The sequence below is a fragment of the Sebastes fasciatus genome, chromosome 3, assembly GCF_043250625.1.
Source record: "Sebastes fasciatus isolate fSebFas1 chromosome 3, fSebFas1.pri, whole genome shotgun sequence".
Taxonomy (NCBI): domain Eukaryota; kingdom Metazoa; phylum Chordata; class Actinopteri; order Perciformes; family Sebastidae; genus Sebastes; species Sebastes fasciatus.
The window spans coordinates 5,456,980-5,481,530 of record NC_133797.1 but is presented as its reverse complement, the minus strand read 5'-3'; the positions used below and the strand labels follow the sequence as shown (position 1 = coordinate 5,481,530).

The following is a 24,551-nucleotide window of genomic DNA, read 5'->3' as shown; positions in this document are numbered from 1 at the left end:
AGCATTGTTTTTAGCATTTTAAAAAAAATTCCCACATCAGGCTAATCCATCCTACACGGACCAAGAAATCAATAGCTTTCATTTAATCAGTTAAAGAAAATGTTCATGTTACCCAAGGTCTTTAATATCCTTTGTGGCATACATTAAAATATACCAACAGTCTGAAATAAGTTTAATAAATATATGAAGTCACTGTTAATCAAACTGCATAGCAGCTGTAGAGCACTCTGACAAATGTCAAAGAAATGTCTCTATAGAGCAGGACACATTTTAACCAGCTGTTCCATTTTCATCAGATAGGTGGAGCAGAAGAGCTCAGTATCATGAGGACCTGCAGAGAAGTGCTGCCATTTCTTGTAAATGCTCAGAGAGGGGAGAGCAAGGTTTGAGGTGTACAGATAACACGGGGACTTCCTGGAAATAAAGCAGGGGTGGATACAGAAGTCAGAAAAACAGGGGACAAACTGACACTGAATAAACTCTACACACATTAAAGACACTCGACCTGCTGAACAGGCTGACCATTTACCTTAAAGTCGAGATTAATGATAAAAATGCTTTTTTAACCCTTTTAGATCATATCCCCAGTCATATTGTGCACCTATTTAACAATATATGCAAAAAAAAAACAAAAAAAAACATTTTTTTATTTTTGCTGTTATTGTGACAAGCAAGCCAGCATGTGGTCATCGGGGGGGAAAAATTCTCACGTCACATATATCTGGGACATACACTAAGTCATTATTATGACTGTTTGCATACTTATGTATACTGTCTTTTTTTTCTCAAGATTTCCAACCCCAGGTCATGTGTGCGTTTTGGAAAAGACTTAAAGTTTTAAACGTTTTAAAGTAAAGGTCCCTGTTTAATATAATATAATATAATATAATATCATATCATATAATATAATATAATTAATGCTTTCAGTCTATAGGCTACCTCTAACACTGCTACTGTTATTACTATTATGTACTCACTAATAAGAACAATCAGAATAACAGACAAATAGTAGTACATAAATAAATGATGGTAACAATAAATAATATTAGTTATGATCTGAATTTATTGAAATAATGGTGATAATACAGCAATTATAAAAAACTATATAATCTAATAGCATAACCAAGACATGACATCAGTTTTATTGTTTGCATTATTAGCCACATATTGCTTTCAATATGTATCATACATTTCATGTTTTAAACACAATATCATGTTAGATATGAACATCAATAAGCTAACATTAGTTTATAGATTAGCTAACAATAAGGAGCGTTAGCTAGCTCTGATCTGATGTTACAGAAGCAAACGTTTTGTAAATATGTAACGTTAACTTGAACAGCTGATTAACTGTGGATTAAATCATTTTTATTTTATTTCATATATTCCTGTGTGGGGGAGATTCTGGAGGGTTCCTCTGTTTAAGCCTGAACCACTCATTATTTGAACCAGGATGCAATTTTCCTTCCCAAACCTTTAATTCCCCTTCCCAAATCTTTAACTCCTCCAACTATCGTTTTGCCAACCCCAACTACGACTTCACCAGCTACTACCAGAGGAAATAATGGATTAAACTCCTCAGCTTCCTCTCTGGCCTCATCTTCATACCTGGACTGCAACTTCTCTACCTCCTTTCTCAGTTTTCTGTCATGCTGTTCATTTATTTTATTCATCATGTTTGTCATCTCCCTTTCTTTCTCCTCTCTCTCTCTCTTTCTCTCTGCTTCTCTCTCCTCCTTCTCCCTCTTTCTCTCCTCATTCATGTCCTGCTTCTCCCTCTTCCTCTCCTCCTCTCTCTCTTTCCTCTCCCTCTCTCTCTCAGCCTGGAGTTTTTCATTCATTTTCTTCATCTCTTTTTCATATTTCTCTTGTAGTTTTCTCTCCATTTCCTCTTTTTCTTTGCGTATTTGCTCTTCTTTCTCTTTCAGGATGCGTTGTTTCTCCTCTTCGATTGCCCTCTCGGCGTCTTTAAACATCTCGTTGGTGTAGTGGCTTCCTCCGTTCTTCTGGACTAAATTTCTGATCTTCTGGAGCAGCTCAGTGACCTGAGAGCGGCGATCCTTCAGCTTATTATTGAAGACATGGTACTGACCATTACATCTGTCCACAAGTTCCTGCAGCTCTGAGCTTTCCGTCAAGAAGTCCTCAATAGTTGTGTCTTCAAGAAGATCTCCATGAGTGAAGAGAACCATGCTGTGTCTGTCTGCAGCCTGGCCAAAGATTTCTTGAATCCTTTGCACTGTCTGCTTTTCCTCTTCAGTGTATCTTCCCAGCCTGATGACAACCAGGAACACATGGGGTCCAGGAACAGCGTAAGAGATGCACTGGCAGATGTCTTTAATTGTTTTATCCAAGCCATACCTGGTGTCAAACACGCCCGCGGTGTCGATAACAGCAACCCGTTGCCCGTCCACCTCAGCTTTGCCCTTGGTACAGTCTACAGTCATAGACTTTGCACTGAACTTTGATTCAAAGCACTGTCGTCCCAGAATGGTGTTTCCAGTGGCACTCTTCCCAGTGCCAGTCTTCCCCACCAGCACTATCCTCAGCTCCTCATCATATAGTTCTGTTGGTAAGAATAAATCACATTAGAATGAATGCTCTGCTTCACCATGGGACCTTTATGGAGCAGTTTTGAAATCTTTCATTCAAAGCTTAGAGATATTAGAAATGATCTTATCAGCTTTTTAGGGCTGATACTTTGATTTATATAAAGAGACCTAGAAAAGCACAGACTCCAAGATATCGTATTGCTCTATACCTGTTTCTCATTTCAAAAGTGATTCCGTTTTCCCTGCATTACTTGACTGCATATCCATATGCACAGTAGGTTACACCCTTACAACCTCAAATGGCTCCTTTCTGAGAAATAATATTTGTCACAAACTGCCTCAGGGAATGTGACAATCAAGGTTATACAATAATGATTTATTAAACAAAGGCAAATAAACAATATACTGTGTAGATCAGCAATATCGGCAACGCAAGCAATGCATGGATGTGTGGCATTGTTAGAATCCCCGAGCGGTCATGGAGGAAATGAGGATCAGTCCACAACTGGATGGCATTTCAGCATAGAAGCATTTATTTTTCCTTTCACACCCGTCACACATGTTGCCTCCACCGTAGTATTCCCCCCAAATGGACCCAAACTCATGGGTTTTATACTCCCCTCAATTGGCCCATACCATTTTCCCAAACACAACACCACACCAACATACAAAAACATCCACATTTATGTACATAAATCCATCCCCCACATATAAATCCTCTTAACAAATACATACACACCCAACTATCCTCAATAAACATCCATAAACACTACCCCTTCACAAATACACACAAAACAGTCCCGCCGAACTCCCCTCCACCCACTTCCCACTGGTTTCGCCCTCCCGGAACTATTAATAGGGCGCGAGTCCCCGGGGATCTCTTTCACCCGCGCACCTTGGGAGACGGAAACCGGAAGTAGTAAGTGGGGCATGTTATTGACGGTTTTAATTAATTAATACCTCTGTGTGTTCCTTAAGTGTATTCAATAATACATACGTCTAGTAATTATAGTTAAACATACACACCAATTACTATATTACTCCCGTAACGGCGAGCCGTCGTTACAGGCATATATGTGGAGGTGTTGAAGGTGCAAAACCAAAAGACAGCTAGAGACCATCCTGTGATGGTATCACACCAGCTCTGACACCAAATCGGGCCAGCGGCAGGTCTTCAGTATTAGCTCAGCCCTTTCTCATTCCCAGGGCGTCAAATACTGACACTTTGTCACGGCCGTTGGTGTACGATACCGACGCCAAGGCACCCTTATTAACTACAATGCAAACCAATCTGCGACAACACTAAACGCTCATGGAAAGTGCTCTAGTTTAAAGAGAGTGACGTAGTTTAAAGAGCAAAAGAGACACACAGGGCGGGGGGGGAGGTGGATGGTCCAACAAACACGAGGCTTTCATCCAGGAGACCGCTGTTCATGTCCCATGCGTTAAGATTCACTTTCATGTTACAATCAGCTGTTCGTTCGTGTTGCCTGCTAACAACGTTCAGTTTCATTTACCCTTCACAAACGTAGTAGTTTTAAGCCCAACCACGTAGTTTTTTCCTAAACCTAACTAAGTGGTTTTGTTGTCTAAACCTAAAGTGACTCTGAGGGGCGGTATGTGATGAGTTGGGATAAGAATGTGTTGATATGTCACATAGAAGTGGTGTACATCATCTGGAAGCTGGGAACCTGAAGACTAATTTGAGATGCAGCTCAGCAAGTCAAGTTGTTCTCGTCATAAATCAGAAATAAACATAAATGAATGAATTAATGAATTAATTAGAATTAATTGTGAAAGAGTATAAGGGTTTAGAACATTACGATAGAAGTATGTGATGCCCATTCCCATTCTCACTTATGTCTTATAAATTGTTGCATCAGTTTTTGGGTTGATACAATTTGTTACACAGATTTGGTGCTAAATTTTACCATTTTTTACCACTGGAGAATTGAATAATCACTATTATTTTGATTACTTTTGTATGTTTATCAGGTGTCTTTTTTTACCAGAAATAATTTCTTGACTACTGTTACACATCTTACATTGTTTCATATTGTACTTTCCAGCCCCTCATCCTGATAGTTACTGTAAGTGTTTACATCACATACTGCTCCATGCTAACACATTACCTGTGCATGTCCTCGCTTTCTTCATCACTGGACTCTGTAGGTCATTGCTCTCAAATGTACCTGTAGAGACAAGCAGAGTGTAAGTTTATGGTTCACAGAGGCTGGATTCAAAACCGCCTAGTGCATACTACTGAGGAACACAGTATACAGTACATACTACATACTACATACTGCGTTCCTCAGTAGTATGCAGTATGTGACGGCTAGAGCGATGTATCTAGCAGTATGCTAGACCAGGCTTTAGCCTTTAAACCAAAAACTAACTCGTACCATTATTACAATATTAGCGATTTTGATTTTGTTGTCTGTCATGTTTGTTTACTTTACAAGATACTGCAGGTTTATACTATTTATTCTAACAGATCATAGTGAAGTCAAACAAACAGGATCATCCAGGAGGGGAGACTGGAAATATAAAATATTCATCCACAACATTTACTCAAACTGCTTTTTCAGCTACAGAAACAAAACAGTGGACTGATCTCCCTCCAGATATTAGAGGAATGTTAAAAAGGGTCATGTTGTCTCAGCAGGAATCTCTCTAACCCTTCAGAGGTTGCTCTTTACCTCTCCTCTTCCCTCTCCTCTTCCTCTTCTCTCTCCTCTTCCTCTTCTCTCTCCTCTTCCCTCTCCTCTCCTCTTCTCTCTTCTCTTCCCTCTCCTCCTCCCTCTCCTCTTCCTCTTCTCTCTCCTCTTCTCTCTTCCTCTTCCCTCTTCTCTTCCAGCGTCGGCGTTAGGGGCGGGCCATGGGGGTCCAGGCCTGTCCAAAAAGGTCACTGTGCCCCCTCAGCTGAATTCTCTCATGACAAAAAACTAAACTGAAATAACAGCTAGGCTATAAGTAAAATTAAGTCATTCAGTTTGGTAATGGCAGGAAACTGCAGGAAACAGTGCACACGTCCGTTCGCCCTGAAGGAATGTTCTGTGGTACTATAAACAGAACATACAATACCAGTGGTGAACGACTGAAATTATTATTGCAGAGAGAAACTTTTTACATACACCAAATGAAGGCCACAGTATATCCAGGACTAAATGAAGAAATTGATTTTAGTCCGTTTTTGTAGTGGCTCTTATGCATGTGGTCTGGTACTGTTGCCATAAATTGTAATATATTATCACTTATTTACTTTTTTCTGTCTCATTATCTGTATATCTATGTTTTCTTATTTTATTTTCATTATTTTCTCTGCTTTCTTGACATCCTGTAGAGCCATCTAGTGACCACATTTTACACCTGTCACCTGAGAGTTTATTGGCCTTTTGCTCAGGTGTTTGCAATCATCAATTGTCTGTGTACTCACAAAAAAGAAAAGCTGTGTGCTGAGGGTTACACCCTGAAGAAGGCTGTTTGTGCCGCTACGCGTGGCTTGTTACCCAATCTGAACATTTACTAGCATTGTTTTTAGCATTTCATCAGGAAATAGCCATTTGAATAAAGGCTTTTTTATTTTTTGCCAGAAGAGTGCCTTGGACTTCCCCTTTTTTGATAATACTGTGACAAACAAGCCAGCATGTGGTCATTTAGAAAACCTTTTTCCCACATGTCACATATATCTGGGACATATACTAAGTCATTATTATGACTGTTTGCATACTTATGTATACTGTCTTTTTTCCTCAAGATTTCCAACCCCAGGTCATGTGTGTGTTTTGGAAAAGACTTAAAGTTTTAAACGTTTTAAAGTAAAGGTCCCTGTATAATATAATATAATATAATATAATATAATGTACAATGAAACATCTTCCTCCGTTTTAGCGATCATGCTTTCAGTCTATAGGCTACCCCTAACATTGCTACTGAATTACTATTATGTTCTCACTAATAAGAGCAATCAGAATAACAGGCAAATAGTAGTACATAAATAAATGATGGTAACAATAAATAATATTAGTTATGATCTGAATTTATTGAAATAATGGTGATAATACAGCAATTATAAAAAATAAATAATCTAATAGCATAACCAAGACATGACATCAGTTTTATTGTTTGCAATATTAGACACATATCGCTTTCAATACGTATCATACATTTCATGTTTTAAACAAAATATCATGTTAGATATGAACATCAATAAGCTAACATTAGTTTATAGATTAGCTAACAATAAGGAACGTTAGCTAGCTCTTATCTGATGTTACAGAAGCAAACGTTTTGTAAAGATGTAACATTAACTTAAACACCTGATTAACTGTAGATTAAATCATTTTTATTTTATTATCTTTCATATATTCCTGTGTGGGGGAGATTCTGGAGGGTTCCTCTGTTTAAGTCTGAACCACTCATCATTTGAACAAGGATCCAATTGCCTTTCCCAAAAGTTTAACTCCAACTATCGTTTTGCCAGCCTGAACTGCGAGTTCACCAGCTTTTACCAGAAGATATAATGGATTAAACTCCTCAGCTTCCTCTCTGGCCTCCGTTTAATGCCTGGACTGCAACTTCTCTTCCTCCTTTCTCAGTTCTCTGTCATGCTGTTCCTTCATTTTATTCATCAGACTGTTAGATTAATGTGTTGTTTAACTCCCTGTTAACTGTATCTCGGCACCTGCGTGTGATCACATTTTGACCCTGGCACGAGCAAGACGCAGGGCGTGCCTGAGGAGTTATCTGTAGCCTCCAGTACCTCCTCATTTCACTACAAAAACCAAAATAAGGTGGCTTGAGCTGCTGTCTCCTCCACACTGCTCTCCCCTCCCTCCACCATTTACAAGAAATGGCAGGAAACTGCAGGAAACAGTGCACACGTCCGTTCGCCCTGAAGGAATGTTCTGTGGTACTATAAACAGAACATACAATACCAGTGGTGATCCACTGAAATTATTATTGCAGAGAGAAACTTTTTACATACACCAAATGAAGGCCACAGTATATCCAGGACTAAATGAAGAAATTGATTTTAGGCCTGATTGTGCACCTATTTAACAATATATGCAAAAAAAATCTATTAATTCTTATTTTTATATTACAATAGAATAATTTTTTCTTCCTGTAAAACCAAAATATGACGTGTGCTTATGTAAGCTAGGACCAACCAATAATAATATCATCAATCAATCTGCAACTTATGGAGCCACAGTCTACAGTAGCTCAGTTTCACACTACATTCTAAGCCCGCCCACTTTTTAGCGGTCCAATCAAATGTGAAGGATTTGATTTAAATCCCTCTTACTGTACACCGCTCAAATACTCCGTTTCACTGGGGAATAGGTTACAGAAGCTAAAGATGCTCTAACGTCTGTTTCACTGGGAATTTAAGGGTTGAATTCAAACAGAAAATAAAAGTGAAACAGCAGTGGGAACTAGCATTGGAAGTTCAGAAGATCTGAATGAACCTAATGGAAGTTATAATACTGTGACAAACAAGCCAGCATGTGCTCATCTGGAAAAACTTTTTCCCACATGTCACATATATCTGGGACATATACTAAGTCATTATTATGACTGTTTGCATACTTATTGTCTTTTTTTTCTCAAGATTTCCAGCCCCAGGTCATGTGTGCGTTTTGGAAAAGACTTATTATTATTAATGAATAAAAATATATTCTTGAAGTATAGAAATAATTTTAAAAAGAACTAATTTCATTAAGACATGTATTAATAACTTCAAATTATTTCACAATGTATTAGTTTACTGATATTTTACTTTGTTTGTTCATGATTATTCCATTAAGTTTTAATTATTTCTTTAATATCTGACATTTTGGGATTTCATCAAATTGCACATTGACCTATATGTAAAAAATGATGTAACAGAAACAAGAGTGACATGATTCCTGCTGGCTTTAAGCCAAGACAGGCACGTTTATTTGAATAGCACATATACACAAAGGAAAATGCACGAACCACATGAAACAGTGAGTGCAGAAGAAGAATTGAATAAAATGTGAAAAAAGAAAAATGAAGGATTAAATAAGAATAAGGAGTAAATATTTAAGTGTAAGGTGAATAATCAGTGCTTGAGGTTCAGTCAGCGGCATTAGAAAACATAAATTATTGAACCTGGATTTAAAGGTAGTCAAAGTTTGTTAAAATCTTGCAGTATATATTTGGGAAGTTTGTTGCAGCTTGGTGGTAAATAGTTTAATTTAGTATGTTCTTTACTGATGTACACTACTTGATCAGTAAAATACTGTGGTTTCCTGTCATGTAAGACATTCCTGAAGAAGATCAGAAGACTGGAATGTAATCTGCTCTCTACAGGAAGCCATGAGACTTTACAGTACATTAGAAAAACATTTGTGCGCATTGACCAATGGAGAGCTAACTGCTCTGATCTGTTTACCCAGAACATTTCCTGATCACAAGAATGCTCGTACCCAGTTCAGTTATGATATAATCAATGTGTTCAGTCCACGTCAGTCTAACATTCAACACAATGCCTAGTAGCTCAGTCTTTTTAACTTGTTCAACTGACTTTCTGTAACTAAATGCTGCTATGAACTACTATGAACCAGGAAAGTAGCCATGCATTCAAGATATTTAAGTTCCTGGTAGACAATTATACACTGATCAGCCACAACATTCAGACCACTGACAGGTGAAGTGAATAACATTGATTATCTCGTTACAATGGCACCTGGCAGTGGGTGGGATATATTAGACAGCAAAGGAACATTTTGTCCTTGAAGATGATGTGTTGGAAGCAGAAAAAATGGGCAAGTGTAAGGATGTGAGCGACTTTGACAAGGGCCAAATAGTGATGTCTAGACGACTGGGTCAGAGCATCTCCAGAACTGCAGCTCTTGTGGGATGTTCCCAGTCTGCAGTGGTCAGGACCTACCAAAAGTGGTCCAAGTAAGGAAAACCGGTGAACCGGCGACAGGGTCAGACCCGAGGCTCATTGATGCACGTGGGGAGCGAAGGCTGGTCCGTGTTGTCTGATCCAATAGAAGAGCTACTGGAGCTCAAACTGCTGAAAAAGTTAATGCTGGTTCTGACAGAAAGGTGTCAGAACACACAGTGCATCGCAGTTTGTTGCGTATGGGGCTGCGTAGCCGCAGACCGGTCACGGTGCCCATGCTGACCCGTGACCACCGCCAAAAGCGCCTACAATGGGCATGTGAACATCAGAACTGGATCATGGAGCAATGGAAGAAGGTGGCCCAGTCTGATGAATCATGTTTTCTTTTACATCATGTGGATGGCAACGAGTTCCAGGTGTTAACTTTGCCTCCAAATTCTCCAGATCTCAATCCGATCGAGCATCTGGGATGTGCTGGACAAACAAGTCCGATCCACCTCGCAACTTACAGGACTTAAAGGATCTGCTACTGACGGCTTGGTGCCAGATACCACAGCAGACCTTCAGAGGTCTAGTGGAGTCCATGCCTCGACGGGTCAGGGCTGTTTTGGTGGAAAAAGGGGATCTACTCACTATTCGGCAGGTGGTCATAATGTTATGTCTCATCAGTGTATATATATATTATAAATCTAAAATAGTTTCCTTCATTTCAGCACAGTAGCACACAAATACAAAGACTTACAGGAAAACCAAGTCAGAGAATTGTACAATCATCATCATCATTCCTCTCAGCTTGCCGCTGTGCTTCCCATCTCAACCTTTCTCTTTCCTCTTCCAGTTCTCTTTCACGCTGTTTCCTCATATTTGCAATCTGTCTCTCTCTCTCTCCTGTTCCCTTCTCCTCCGTTCTGCTTCTCTTACCTCCCTCTCCCTCCTCCTCTCCATCTCCATCCCCCACCTCTCCCTCCTCCTCTCCTCCTCTCTCTCTTTCCTCTCCCTCTCTCTCTCAGCCTGGAGTTGTTCATTCATTTTCTTCATCTCTTTTTCATATCTCTCTTGTAGTTTTCTCTCCACTTCCTCCTTTTCTTCACGTATTTGCTCTTCTTTCTCTTTCAGGATGCGTTGTTTCTCCTCTTCGATTGCCATCCAGGCCTCTTTGAACATCTCGTTGGTGTAGTGGCTTCCTCCGTTCTTCTGGACTAAATTTCTGATCTTCTGGAGCAGCTCAGTGACCTGAGAGCGATGATCCTTCAGCTTATTATTGAAGACATGGTACTGGCCATTACATCTGGCCACGAGTTCCTGCAGGTCTGAGCATTCCGTCAAGAAGTCCTCAATAGTTGTCTCAAGAAGGTTTCCATGAGTGAAAAGAACCATGCTGTGTTTGTCTGCAGCCTTGCCGAAGATTTCTTGAATCCTTTGCACAGCCTGAGGCCACTGTCCATCTCATCTGCTGACCTCCCTCCAGCACCACACCAGCCAGCCATCCTCGCTCCACCAGACTACCCTCTGATGGAGTATGTGCCCACACCCAGTACAGCAGGGACAAAGGTGTTAAAGGGAAGGACGGACCTTGAACTTTGACCCTCTTGCTCATATATCCACTGCACAGAGGATTGTGGGTCAGAATACCCAGAAAAGCATGCTGGCTTACATACTGCATTTGACATACAAACACTTCACCTCTGTTGTGGACAAGTTGGAGTGATAAGCTGTAAATATGCTGTATATATCTGTAAATATGGTACAGTTGCATTGTATTGTAAATAGTCTTTTAAACTGTACTGCTGTGTTGTTGCCAGTAATTTGTCCAATAAGGTGATCTGGAGGAAACTCTTAAAAGAATTGCATCTAATCGGACAAACTAAATAGTTTTCATTTTCTTGTATATATTAATGTTCATATTGTTATGACATTTCTTTCTTAGTCATGTTCAGTGATACTTGTCCGCACAACAGTTCTGTGTTTTTTCCTAAGTGTTCCCCATTTCATGCACTTTGTTCATTAAAATGGTCTGTGTTACAGTAACAATGAGTTGTGGAATATCAATTAATGAATGCAACAATAGGGGTATATTTGTTTTCATCAAAAAACAGAGACACAGAGTACCAGATTACTTGCATGCACCTATAGTACAATGATATCAGATAATTTTGCCTATATAGCAATAGAAACATTAAAGTAGCTTTAATCAGCCTCAGAAATATTAAACTACTTTTAATCAGCCTCCCAATAGTCATAAGGGACTTTGTAAAGACAGAAGTGACAAATATAAATTAATGCCATTTGGGAAGACAAAGCATTCTCGTACAAGTATACTTTTGATAGAATAAGCCGTATTTCGTTGAAAAAAAATCTGTCCAGTAACAAGTGAATGAATGACATGAATTATGTAGCATTTGCTTACACAAATATACTTGAGATTCTGTTTTTATAGCACCATAATTCAATGGCTTCAATAGGTATCACAATTAATAGACGATTTAAATCTATAATGGCCAATGTCATATATGGAATGAATACAGATGACATCAACAGTCTGCAACATTTGGGGTGAATGGAGGTGAGCTGTATTGTAGATTCCTCCTGGACTGCATATTTTCCAGTAATGGGGGCCTTTGTTTGCACTCTCCCCTGTAATCATATACAAAGAAAATGTTAAAGATCTATAGGTATAAAGGGACAGGTATAGCAGCTGATGGGATGTTTTATGGTGTATGCGTCTGCTCTCTTGAATTGTTTGCTATATTTCTGAAATTAACTTAAGTCAAACATCACATTAGTGGAAAATGATGGAACTGTCAGGCTGCATCTATAAAGTTACACCCAGTTGGCAGAAGTACTCTGGTGCTGCTCTGCTGAAGAGTACATAAGATGTTATCTGAAAATGGTGACACCACACATCACAAAAATAATTAAAGAAGTCCTACACATAAAATGACATTTGTGCTTGCATGATAAACAAACACATTGAATAATAACAGAAACCAGTAAAGTATCATGTCTTTCTTCTGGATTCACCATATCAGGGTTCTAAATGAAGACTGAGTCTGCTCCATATTTCATATATTTGTTGAATATATGCATATTATATTATAAATCTACATGCTGACTACTCAATAACAACATTCTGGTGCATGCAACATAGTTTGACCCCTTGGGGTCACCACTTCCCACGCTGCCTTGCTCTGGTGCTCATAAAACCATTTAACCACTCGAGGGCGCCATTCCTGATTCTGCCATGCTCTAGTGCTCATAGCACAGTCTGGACACTTGAGGGAGCTACTACTTCACTTTTGGCTGTGGACATTTGACCAATTGCATTGGGGGACAATTGCACTTCCGTACAGCTGGGGAAGGGGATTCATCTTTTCCTTAATTAAGGGTGTGTGTTATGTTTGTTATACTGATGTATTCAAAAATGCGAATCAGTTCTTGTGTTGACTGCAGAGACACAAGGCTCAGATCTTTTATGCAAATAAAGGGTCTTTTGCATCTCCACCAACTTCTCTCTCCTGAGTCAGATTTTTCACCTACAACATCAGGTATGAGTTCATGTGTAGGGAGGACTCAGCATTGTAGCGTTGGTTTAATGACAGCCAGTTACTTTTTCTGTTTTCTGTACAGTTTAAATTGTAAGGCAGTTCATGGCACGGAGTGCAGGGCAGCATTAGACTACAAATAGTTTAAGTACAGTTATCTGTGTGTAGAAAACAGAACTTTGTTACTGTGGAAGTCCTGATCTGCCTCAGAGCTTTTCAGATTGTTTATCGCTTCACCGTCTGTAGCAACAGAGTCAATAGATTAGCTAAATATGCTAGTGTAGGTTATCTGAGGCCACTTCTTCAGGTCGTCCTCCCATCCCTCCATAGTAGAAGGCAGAGCTATGATCACATTATCCTGTTTGAGCTGTAATAGGTGGTGTTCACACATGTTTCACTAGATTTTTTAATACAATCGGTCTAGGATAGACGATTACCATGGAAAACGGTTCAGTGACACGACGCGCCGGAAGTTACGGACATAATTCACGCAAGGCATCATGGGGGCTAGGAATAAAGTTGATTCATGGCTTTAAATACAGATCAATAAGATCCCTTCCTGAACAGATTTCACAATCAGCAGATGGATTTATTAGTAGTTTAGCTTTTGAAATTGTAATGAAGTGACAGTTGGTTGTTATTACAGCCCAGAGCCAGTAGAGGGCTCCAGAGGATTACCCAGAGTGAGGTGCAGTGTGTATAAAGCTCAGGACGGCGCAGGAAGCGCCAACACCTACCTCAGTGACTGAGCTCAAAGCTTATTTTGGACTGTTGAACTTTTACAATAAGTTCCTCCCGAACTTGTCTACATTACTGGCAACTCTGTACAAATTAATGAGAAAGGATGAAGTGTGGTCTTGGGGGCCAGAGCAAGAAAGGGCTTTCAAACAGTCAAAAGAACTTTTGCAATCCAGCAGTGTGTTAGTGCATTATGATGAAACAAAACAACTGGTACTTGCCTGTGATGCGTCTCCATACGGGGTTGGAGCATGTTAGCTCACCGCATGTCAGATGGAGAGGAGAGACCCTATAGGATTTGCATCACGTACTGTACGCTTTCAGCTGCAGAAAATAACTATTCCCAGCTAGATAAAGAGGGATTAGCTGTTATATTTGGAGTACAGTATTTTCACAAGTATCTGTATGGAAGAACATTTGTGATTTGTACAGATCATAAGCCACTGATAAGTTTATTCCATGAGATGAAAGCTGTAGCACAGATGGCTTCACAGAGAATAATGAGATGGGCTGTACTGTTAAGAGCATATGAGTATGTTATCATGTACAGAGCAGGTAAAGACAATGTTAACACAGACGCTCTCAGCCGTCTCCCACTTCCAGAGACACCCAGAGGTCCAGCACCGCAGGAGCATGTGTTAATGTTGGACCAGGAGCAGAGTCAATTAACGACATCAGACCAGCTGCAAAAATGGACAACTAAGGATCCCCTACTCTCCGGGGTCCGTGAGTAAATCCTGAGAGGATGGCCAAATAACCTAGACAGAGACTTTATGCCTTATAAACAGAGACAACATGAGCTGAGTGTACAGGATGGATGTGTGCTGTGGGGAGCCCGCCTTGTGAGAGAGGGGACGAGCTTCTATTACGGAGCAGTTACATCAGTCGCACCCTGGGATGAGCCGCATGAAAGGCCTGTTAAGAGATTAAATGTGGTGGCCTCGAATGCACACTGACATTGAGGACAAGGTACAGTCACGCACCACATGCCAAGAACACAGAAAGGCACCGGCGTGTGCACCCCTGCACTCCTGGATTCTACATTGATTATGCAGGTCCTTTTATGGTAAAATGTTCTAAGTGATTGTAGATGCTCACTCGAAATGGCTAGATGTATACCCGGTGACCTCCGCTACATCAGAAGCGACGATAAACTGTCTGAGAAACAGTTTCAGCACACATGGTATCCCAGAGATGATTGTGTCTGACAATGCCCAGTATTTTGTATTAACAAAAGAGTTTATGACATCATGAAATGGAATCACACATGTCACATCGGCACCGTAACACCCCTCATCTAACGGCTTGGCTGAAAGAGCTGTACAAACATTCAAAGAGCTCATGAAAAAGAGCACATGGGGCGGCCTGACGTCTGGCTTAAGATAAATGAAGAAGAAGAAAGAAATGAATTGGGAAGGAGGAAGGGAAAGATAAGGGGAGAAAAAGAAAAAGAAAATCCCTCTCCCAACACGGAAGAGGCTCTCTCCTGACAGGTCTGGAGGCTGTTCAGAATGGGCAAAAGGGCGACAGTAGATACTGTACCTCTGACAGCCAGCCCCCTCCCTAGAATTGCCCTGTCCCGTTAATTCTGTCATGTCACCCGATGTATTTTATTTATTTATTTTTCTCTTTTGTTTGTTTCTGTTTGTCTTGTCACATTTCGCCTGTTTTGTCTTGCTTCACTAAATAAAAAAATAAATAAAAAAAGAATGCACCATAAAAAAAGAACAAGAGCACAGGTGACACATCGGAGACAGAGTTAAACAGAGCTTTGTTTAGCTATCGCTTCACAACGGGACTGTCACCTGCTGAGATGATGATGGGTAGGAAGTTGAGGTGTACACTTGATCTCATTGACCCAGACCTGAAACAAATAGTGGAAGCAAAACAAGCAAGTCAAAAAACCTACCATGACAAACATGCCAAAGAACGCAACTTTGTGGCAGCAGACACTGTCTATACCAACAACTATGGATGTGGACCTAAATGGGTACCAGGACTGATACAGGACATCACAGGACCAGTTTCCTGCACAGTGTTGCTGGGAAATGGTAAAGTTGTCCGGCGACACGTGGATCAGCTGTTCAGCAGACAGGAGCAGGATCTGCCCTCTCTGATACCAGATTCAACACAGGAAGAGGAGTGTGTGGTTCCACCACCGGTGACCAGCATAGAGCCACAGCACATAGGTACAACACAAGCCGATGACAAAGCTCTGCCTATTGTGAAACAACACAAAGAGAGCAGTGCACCTGATGGTTCGCCAAATAAAGTGTTGTTACGATCTAAAAGAAACAGGAAACCAGCAGCCTATATGAAAGACTTTGTGGAGTGAAGAACATGTTTAAGACACAAAGATGAGACATTGTTTTGTTTAAACACTGTGGTTGTGGTACAGTAATTAACCCTTTACCACATTTCTTTTGAGCATACTTGAGTTGAGCCTGAACTGTTGAAGGTTTAAATATATATATATATTTTCAACTATATATATAGTTGACATGACGGGAGACTTTCACCAATCCCAGGTCATTTCACAGAGAGCGAGCGTTCCTATTGGCTGTGCTCCGGCCGGGTGCTTGGTATTTCCTCAAATGATCTCAACATGGCTGCCGGGTCACAAACTTTCTCATTTTACAGGTAAACAGTACGCTACAAGATGATTCTGGAAACATCTGAGGAGAGAAATAGGCGTAGGCTCTCGTAGACGGCAGCTGGACGACAGACTCCAGATCAGCAGATGCAGATTATTATTTTCAGTCTATAGGCTACCCCTAATATTGCTACTGTTATTACTATTATGTACTCACTAATAAGAGCAATCAGAATAACAGGCAGACAGTTGTACATAAATAAATGATGTTAACAATAAATAATAATAGTTATGATCTGAATTTATTGAAATAATGGTGACAATACAGCAATTATAAAAACAACAAAATAATCTAATAGCATAACCAAGACATGACATCAGTTTTATTGTTTGCAATATTAGACACATATCGCTTTTAATACATATCATACATTTCATGTTTTAAACACAATATCATGTTAGATATGAACATCAATAAGCTAACATTAGTTTATAGATTAGCTAACAATAAGGAATGTTAGCTAGCTCTGATCTGATGTTACAGAAGCAAACGTCTTGTAAAGATGTAACGTTAACTTGAACAGTTGATAATGTGAAAAATGCTTAAAGGAAAATGTGATATGATAGTACTAGTTTTTAATAATTACATAATAACTGATTGAATCCCACCATATTGAAGGACAGACTGGTGATCCATGAACTGGAAGCAGTGACGTTAACGTATTTAACAGTTTTTCACCAACATTTTTAAGAAAAAAAACAAAAAACGTAACGTTAACTTAACGTTACTTCATCATAAATGTTTGATTATAAAACAAGTCGTTGAAATCGGTTGAGAAATGTAGACGTTATAGTGCTTTTTATACAGAAAAACGGCAGCTCCCCCGTTCCCCCCATGGAGTTACAGGTCAGTCTTGCCCTGTCCAATATGGCGCCCACGTTAACGTACGAACCAGGAGTCAATGCAGCGTCTATGTGTGTATATCTATGGGTGGCCCTCTGCGGTCCAGCCAAAACTCATGCAAAAAGAACCCTAGATGGCAATGTGAGAGTATAATATGATGTGTGACTTTGAAAAAAGGAAATTGTGGTTATAGTTCTGTGGATTAAAGAATATTTATTTTATTTTATATATTCCTGTGTGGGGGAGATTCTGGAGGGTTCCTCTGTTTAAGCCTGAACCACTCATTATTTGAACAAGGATCCAATTGCCTTTCCCAAAAGTTTAACTCCTCCAACTATGGTTTTGCCAGCCTGAACTACGAGTTCACCAGCTTTTACCAGAGGATATAATGGATTAAACTCCTCAGCTTCCTCTCTGGCCTCGGTTTCATGCCTGGACTGCAACTTCTCTACCTCCTTTCTCAGTTCTCTGTCATGCTGTTCATTTATTTGATTCATCATGTTTGTCATCTCCCTTTCTTTCTCCTCTCTCTCTCTCTTTCTCTCTACTTCTCTCTCCTCCTTCTCCCTCTTTCTCTCCTCATTCATCTCCTGCTTCTCCCTCTTCTTCTCCTCCTCTATCTCTTTCCTCTCCCTCTCTCTCTCAGCCTGGAGTTGTTCATTCATTTTCTTCATCTCTTTTTCATATTTCTCTTGTAGTTTTCTCTCAATTTCCTCTTTTTCTTTGCGTATTTGCTCTTCTTTCTCTTTCAGGATGCGTTGTTTCTCCTCTTCGATTGCCCTCTCGGCCTCTTGGAACATCTCGTTGGTGTAGTGGCTTCCTCCGTTCTTCTGGACTAAATTTCTGATCTTCTGGAGCAGCTCAGTGACCTGAGAGCGGCGATCCTTCAGCTTATTATTGAAGACATGGTACTGACCATTACATCTGAACACGAGTTCCTGCAGGTCTGAGCATTCCGTCAAGAAGTCCTCAATAGTTGTGTCTTCAAGAAGATCTCCATGAGTGAAGAGAACCATGCTGTATCTGTCTGCAGCCTGGCCAAAGATTTCTTGAATCCTTTGCACTGTCTGCTTTTCCTCTTCAGTGTATCTGCCCAGTCTGATGACCACCAGGAACACATGGGGTCCAGGAGAAGCGTAAGAGATGCACTGGCAGATGTCTTTAGCTGTTTTATCCATGCCAAACCTGGTGTCGAACAGGCCCGGGGTGTCGATAACAGCAACCTGTTGCCCGTCCACCTCAGCTTTGCCCTTGGTACAGTCTACAGTCATCGACTTTGCACTAAACTTTGATTCAAAGCACTGTCGTCCCAGAATGGTGTTTCCAGTGGCACTCTTCCCAATGCCAGTCTTCCCCACCAGCACTATCCTCACCTCCTCCTTATTTTCTCTGCTCCATCCTGTGTGGAAGAATGAGTGAAACAGAATAAGGATCTACACCCGGTTGTACATACATTGTACATAAAAAGATAGGAGTAAAGAAATATCTATTCTGCTGCTTTGTCAGGGCCAAAAAAGGAGTTTGTTGGAGGTTCCAATCATAATTTCTACAATGTGGGAAAGTCAAACGTTCCTTTTGCAAACTCTCCATTTGTGAAAGTATACTGTGAAAGTATCAAAACACTCAATCCACAGATAAATACACACAGCCCGTATTCAGAAACTGTGCGTTTGAAACAAGCCGTTAGGATTTCTGTCCATTTGTGATGTCACAAATCTACAATATTTCAACCATTTCACAGCTTTAAGAGTAAACATTCTAAATGTGTCCCAGTATATTTCCTGCTGCAGTGTATGTGAATGACATCAGCTGACAGGAAATACACATGGACCTGAGCTGTTTCTTAACAACGCAATTCTGTTGCCATTCCGTTGAAATGCACTAAAACGGAGCGTATCTGATAGAGGGTGTATACAGGTTTATTCAGACAGACAGTATGAGGAAAATGATGTGTTGTTTGAACATTAAAGCATATAAACATGTTCTAGTAGAAACCCAAAATACAAGTATGAACCTGAAGATGAGCATGATATGTCCCCTTTAAAATAAAAAGGTTAATAATATAACAGTTTGTCTCTGTGACATCACCCAATACACTAGAGAAAAGCTTCAGCTGAACCAAAAGACAGAAATAACAATACATGACAGAAAAAAAGAATTAAATAGCATTCATCTGTCTCAAACATTTTACTAGTGACCAAGAAATCCTGTTTTTTTATATGAAAAGTAGAGCTCCAGAATTTGCAATCAGATTATGAATTTAGAACTAAAGGTTAGGTCAGAATAATAAAATAATGTATTTGCAGTCCTACTCAGTATAAGTTTATAGAAGTATTAGTCTACAGAAGTACATTACATAAAATTAGATTCAGCAGTGATCCCTGTTAAAATAACTGTACTTTAAAACATGGATACTTTATCATGTCACTTACCGAAGTTGCTGGCCATGTTTGGATGGTAATAAGTTCTGAACTTGTTTGTGTTAAAGAGTACGGAGTCGATTCTGCAGCTGAACTGAGTTCAGAGTGTCTCCTGCAGCTCCTTTTGTAAGGCTGTGCTAAACCACACCCACTATAGCTACACACAATGAAAGTGAAACTAAATCTTTATCTGGTTGTTGTCTGTTATTGAAGGATATTTTAATAGATGGGGTATAAATAAGAATATATTTAAAACACAATATACAGTCTTTAATCATTTTGAATGAAATATATATGAAATGTATTAAACGATTCAATAGCTTATCAACTTATTTTTGTGAAATGTTTTTGTTTTGTTTTTTACTGGATTTCATTTGTATTCAATTATTGCTATTATTATTTTGTAAACTGCCATTTTCAAATTACTTTTTCATTTCATAACGACACTTTTCATGACAAACAAAACAAATAATTTAAAAAAAAACAATTTCACAGCAATGAGTTGCAATAACTTTTCATAATTTCTGGTACATTTATATATTTTGTTCTATTTATTCAAATCCAATTATTTATTTCATAATGTCTGATGTATTTATTTAATATTGACTGTTTTATTCTCTAAGGCGGAAACAATAGCTTTCATTTAATCTGTCAAACAAAATGTTCATGTTACGCAAGGTCTTTAACATCCTTTATGGCATACATTAAAATATATCAACAATCTTGAATACGTTTAATGAATATATGAAGACACTGTAGAGCAGAAGAGCTCAGTATCATGAGGACATGCAGAGAACTGCTGCCATTTCTTGTAAATACTGAAGGGAGGGGAGAGCTTTGTGCAGCAGGATCTGCAGTTTGGAAGAAGTGCTGCCATTTCCTGTAAATGCTCAGGGAGAGGAGAGCAAGGTTTGTGGTGTACAGTTAATACGGGGACTTCCCGGAAATAAAGCAGGGATGGATACAGAAGTCAGAAAAACGGGACAAACTGACACTGAATAAACTGTACACACATTAAAGACACTCGACCTGCTGAACAGGCTGACCATTTACCTTAAAGTCGAGATTAATGATAAAAATGCCTTTTTAACCCTTTTAGATCATATCCCCAGTCATATTGTGCACCTATTTAACAATATATGCAAAAAAAATCTATTTCTTCTTATTTATATATTACAATCTTTTATTCCTGTAAAACCAAAATATGATGTGTGCTTATGTAAGCTAGGACCAACCAATAATAATATCATCAATCAATCTGCAACTTATGGAGCCACAGTCTACAGTAGCTCTGTTTCACACTACATTCTAAGCCCGCCCACTTTTTAGCGGTCCAATCAAATGTGAAGGATTTGATTTAAATCCCTCTTACTGTACACCGCTCAAATACTCCATTTCACTGGGGAATAGGTTACAGAAGCTAAAGATGCTCTAACGTCTGTTTCACTGGGAATTTAAGGGTTGAATTCAAACAGAAAATAAAAGTGAAACAGCAGTGGGAACTAGCATTGGAAGTTCAGAAGATCTGAATGAGCCTAATGAAAGTTATAATACTGTGACAAACAAGCCAGCATGTGGTCATCTGGAAAAACTTTTTCCCACATGTCACATATATCTGGGACATATACTAAGTCATTATTATGACTGTTTTATACTTATTGTCTTTTTTTTCTCAAGATTTCCAGCCCCAGGTCATGTGTGCGTTTTGGAAAAGACTTATTATTATTAATGAATAAAAATATATTCTTGAAATATATAGAAATAATTTTAAAAAGAACTAATTTCATTAAGACATGTATTAATAACTTCAAATTATTTCACAATGTATTGGTTTACTGATATTTTACTTTGTTTGTTCATGATTATTCCATTAAGTTTTAATTATTTCTTTAATATCTGACATTTTGGGATTTCATCAAATTTGACCTATATGTAAAAAATTATGTAACAGAAACAAGAGTGACATGATTCCTGCTGGCTTTAAGCCAAGACAGGCACGTTTATTTGAATAGCACATATACACAAAGGAAAATGCATGAACCACATGAAACAGTGAGTATAGAAGAAGAAATTAATAAAATGTGAAAAAAGAAAAATGAAGGATTAAATAAGAATAAGGATTAAATATTTAAGTGTAAGGTGAATAATCAGTGTTTGAGGTTCAGTCAGCGGCATTAGAAAACATAAATTATTGAACCTGGATTTAAAGGTAGTCAAAGTTTGTTAAAATCTTGCAGTATATATTTGGGAAGTTTGTTGCAGCTTGGTGGTATATAGTTTAGTTTAGTATGTTCTTTACTGATGTACACTACTTGATCAGTAAAATACTGTAGTTTCCTGTCATGTAAGACATTACTGAAGAAGATCAGAAGACTGGAATGTAATCTGCTCTCTACAGGAAGCCATGAGACTTTACAGTGCATTAGAAAAACATTTGTGCGCATTGAACAATGGAGAGCTAACTGCTCTGATCTGTTTACCCAGAACATTTCCTGATCACAACAATGCTCGTACCCAGTTTAGTTACGATATTATCAATGTGTTCAGTCCACGTCAGTCTAACATCCAACACAATGCCTAGTAGCTCAGTCTTTTTAACTTGTTCAACTGACTTTCTGTAACTAAATGCTGCTATTCAATGAACCAGGAAAGTAGCCATGCATTCAAGATATTTAAGTTCCTGGTAGACAATTATACACTGATCAGCCACAACATTAAGACCACTGACAGGTGAAGTGAATAACATTGACTATCTCGTTACAATGGCACCTGGCAGTAGGTGGGATATATTAGACAGCAATGGAACATTTTGTCCTTGAAGTTGATGTGTTTGAAGCAGAAAAAATGGGCCAGCGTAAGAATGTCAGCGACTTTGACAAGGACCAAATAGTGATGTCTAGACGACTGGGTCAGAGCATCTCCAGAACTGCAGCTCTTGTGGGATGTTCCCAGTCTGCAGTGGTCAGGACCTACCAAAAGTGGTCCAAGGAAGGAAAACCGGTGAACCGGCGATAGGGTCAGACCCGAGGCTCATTGATGCACGTGGGGAGCGAAGGCTGGCCCGTGTTGTCCGATCCAATAGAAGAGCTACTGGAGCTCAAACTGCTGAAAAAGTTAATGCTGGTTCTGATAGAAAGGTGTCAGAACACACAGTGCATCGCAGTTTGTTGCGTATGGGGCTGCGTAGCCGCAGACCGGTCACGGTGCCCATGCTGACCCGTGACCACCGCCAAAACGCCTACAATGGGCACGTGAACATCATAACTGGATCATGGAGCAATGGAAGAAGGTGGCCCGGTCTGATGAATCATGTTTTCTTTTACATCATGTGGATGGCAACGAGTTCCAGGTGTTAACTTTGCCTCCAAATTCTCCAGATCTCAATCCGATCGAGCATCTGTGGGATGTGCTGGACAAACAAGTCCGATCCACGGAGGCCCCACCTCGCAACTTACAGGACTTAAAGGATCTGCTACTGATGGCTCGGTGCCAGATACCACAGCAGACCTTCAGAGGTCTAGTGGAGTCCATGCCTCGACGGGTCAGGGCTGTTTGGCGGCAAAAAGGGGATCTACTCACTATTAGGCAGGTGGTCATAATGTTATGTCTCATCAGTGTATATATATATTATAAATCTAAAATAGTTTCCTTCATTTCAGCACAGTAGCACACAAATACAAAGACTTACAGGAAAACCAAGTCAGAGAATTATACAACCATCATCATCATTCCTCTCAGCTTGCTGCTGTGCTTCCCATCTCAAACTTTCTCTTTCCTCTTCCAGTTCTCTTTCACGCTGTTTCCTCATATTTGCAATCTGTCTCTCTCTCTCTCTCCTGTTCCCTTCTCCTCCGTTCTGCTTCTCTTTCCTCCCTCTCCCTCCTCCTCTCCATCTCCATCCCCCACCTCTCCCTCTTCCTCTCCTCCTCTCTCTTTCTTCTCTCCCTCTCTCTCTCAGCCTGGAGTTGTTCATTCATTTTCTTCATCTCTTTTTCATATCTCTCCTGTAGTTTTCTCTCCACTTCCTCCTTTTCTTCGCGTATTTGCTCTTCTTTCTCTTTCAGGATGCGTTGTTTCTCCTCTTCGATTGCCCTCCAGGCCTCTTGGAACATCTCGTTGGTGTAGTGGCTTCCTCCGTTCTTCTGGACTAAATTTCTGATCTTCTGGAGCAGCTCAGTGACCTGAGAGCGGTGATCCTTCAGCTTATTATTGAAGACATGGTACTGACCATTACATCTGGCCACGAGTTCCTGCAGGTCTGAGCATTCCGTCAAGAAGTCCTCAATAGTTGTCTCAAGAAGGTTTCCATGAGTGAAAAGAACCATGCTGTGTTTGTCTGCAGCCTTGCCGAAGATTTCTTGAATCCTTTGCACAGCCTGAGGCCACTGTCCATCTCATCTGCTGACCTCCCTCCAGCACCACACCAGCCAGCCATCCTCGCTCCACCAGATTACCGTCTGATGGAGTATGTGCCTACACCCAATACAGCAGGGACAAAGGTGTTAAAGGGAAGGACGGACCTTAAACCTGCTCTTGCTCATATATCCACTGCACAGAGGATTGTGGGTCAGAATACCCAGAAAAGCATGCTGGCTTACATACTGCATTTGACATACAAACACTTCACCTCTGTTGTGGACAAGTTGGAGTGATAAGCTGTAAATATGCTGTATATATCTGTAAATATGGTACAGTTGCATTGTATTGTAAATAGTCTGTTAAACTGTACTGCTGTGTTGTTGACAGTAATTTTTCCAATAAGGTGATCTGGAGGAAAGACTCTTAAAAGAATTGCATCTAATCGGACAAACTAAATAGTCTTCATTTTCTTGTATATATTAATGTTCATATTGTTATGACATTTCATTCTTAGTCATGTTCAGTGATACTTGTCTGCACTTTAGTTCTGTGTTTTTTTCTAA

General features: G+C 39.7%; 1 protein-coding gene across 2 annotated transcripts; it reads right to left on the bottom strand.

Annotated features, from left to right (window-relative positions):
* Window positions 1–1,364: 1,364 nt before the first annotated feature.
* On the bottom strand, window positions 1,365–19,770 carry LOC141763520 (GTPase IMAP family member 9-like). 2 transcript variants are annotated; one of them, XM_074627982.1, is made up of 3 exons: window positions 19,642–19,770; window positions 4,685–4,744; window positions 1,365–2,566 (listed from the first exon to the last, which is right to left on the bottom strand). In XM_074627982.1, the coding sequence occupies exons 1-3, from the start codon at window positions 19,655–19,657 to the stop codon at window positions 1,440–1,442; spliced, it is 1,203 nt and encodes a 400-aa protein (XP_074484083.1). In that variant the 5' UTR covers window positions 19,658–19,770; the 3' UTR covers window positions 1,365–1,439. The 2 variants fall into 2 exon arrangements, with proteins under 2 accessions (XP_074484083.1, XP_074484084.1); XM_074627983.1 differs by lacking the exons at window positions 1,365–2,566; window positions 4,685–4,744 and adding an exon at window positions 16,589–18,608 and having other exon boundaries at window positions 19,642–19,762.
* Between the last annotated feature and the right edge of the window lie 4,781 nt (window positions 19,771–24,551).

Coding starts and splice junctions, on each gene's coding strand:
- LOC141763520 (XM_074627982.1), bottom strand. Junction 2,567..4,684: donor GAAAGCGAGGACATGCACAG/GTAATGTGTTAG, acceptor TCTTACCAACAG/AACTATATGATGAGGAGCTG.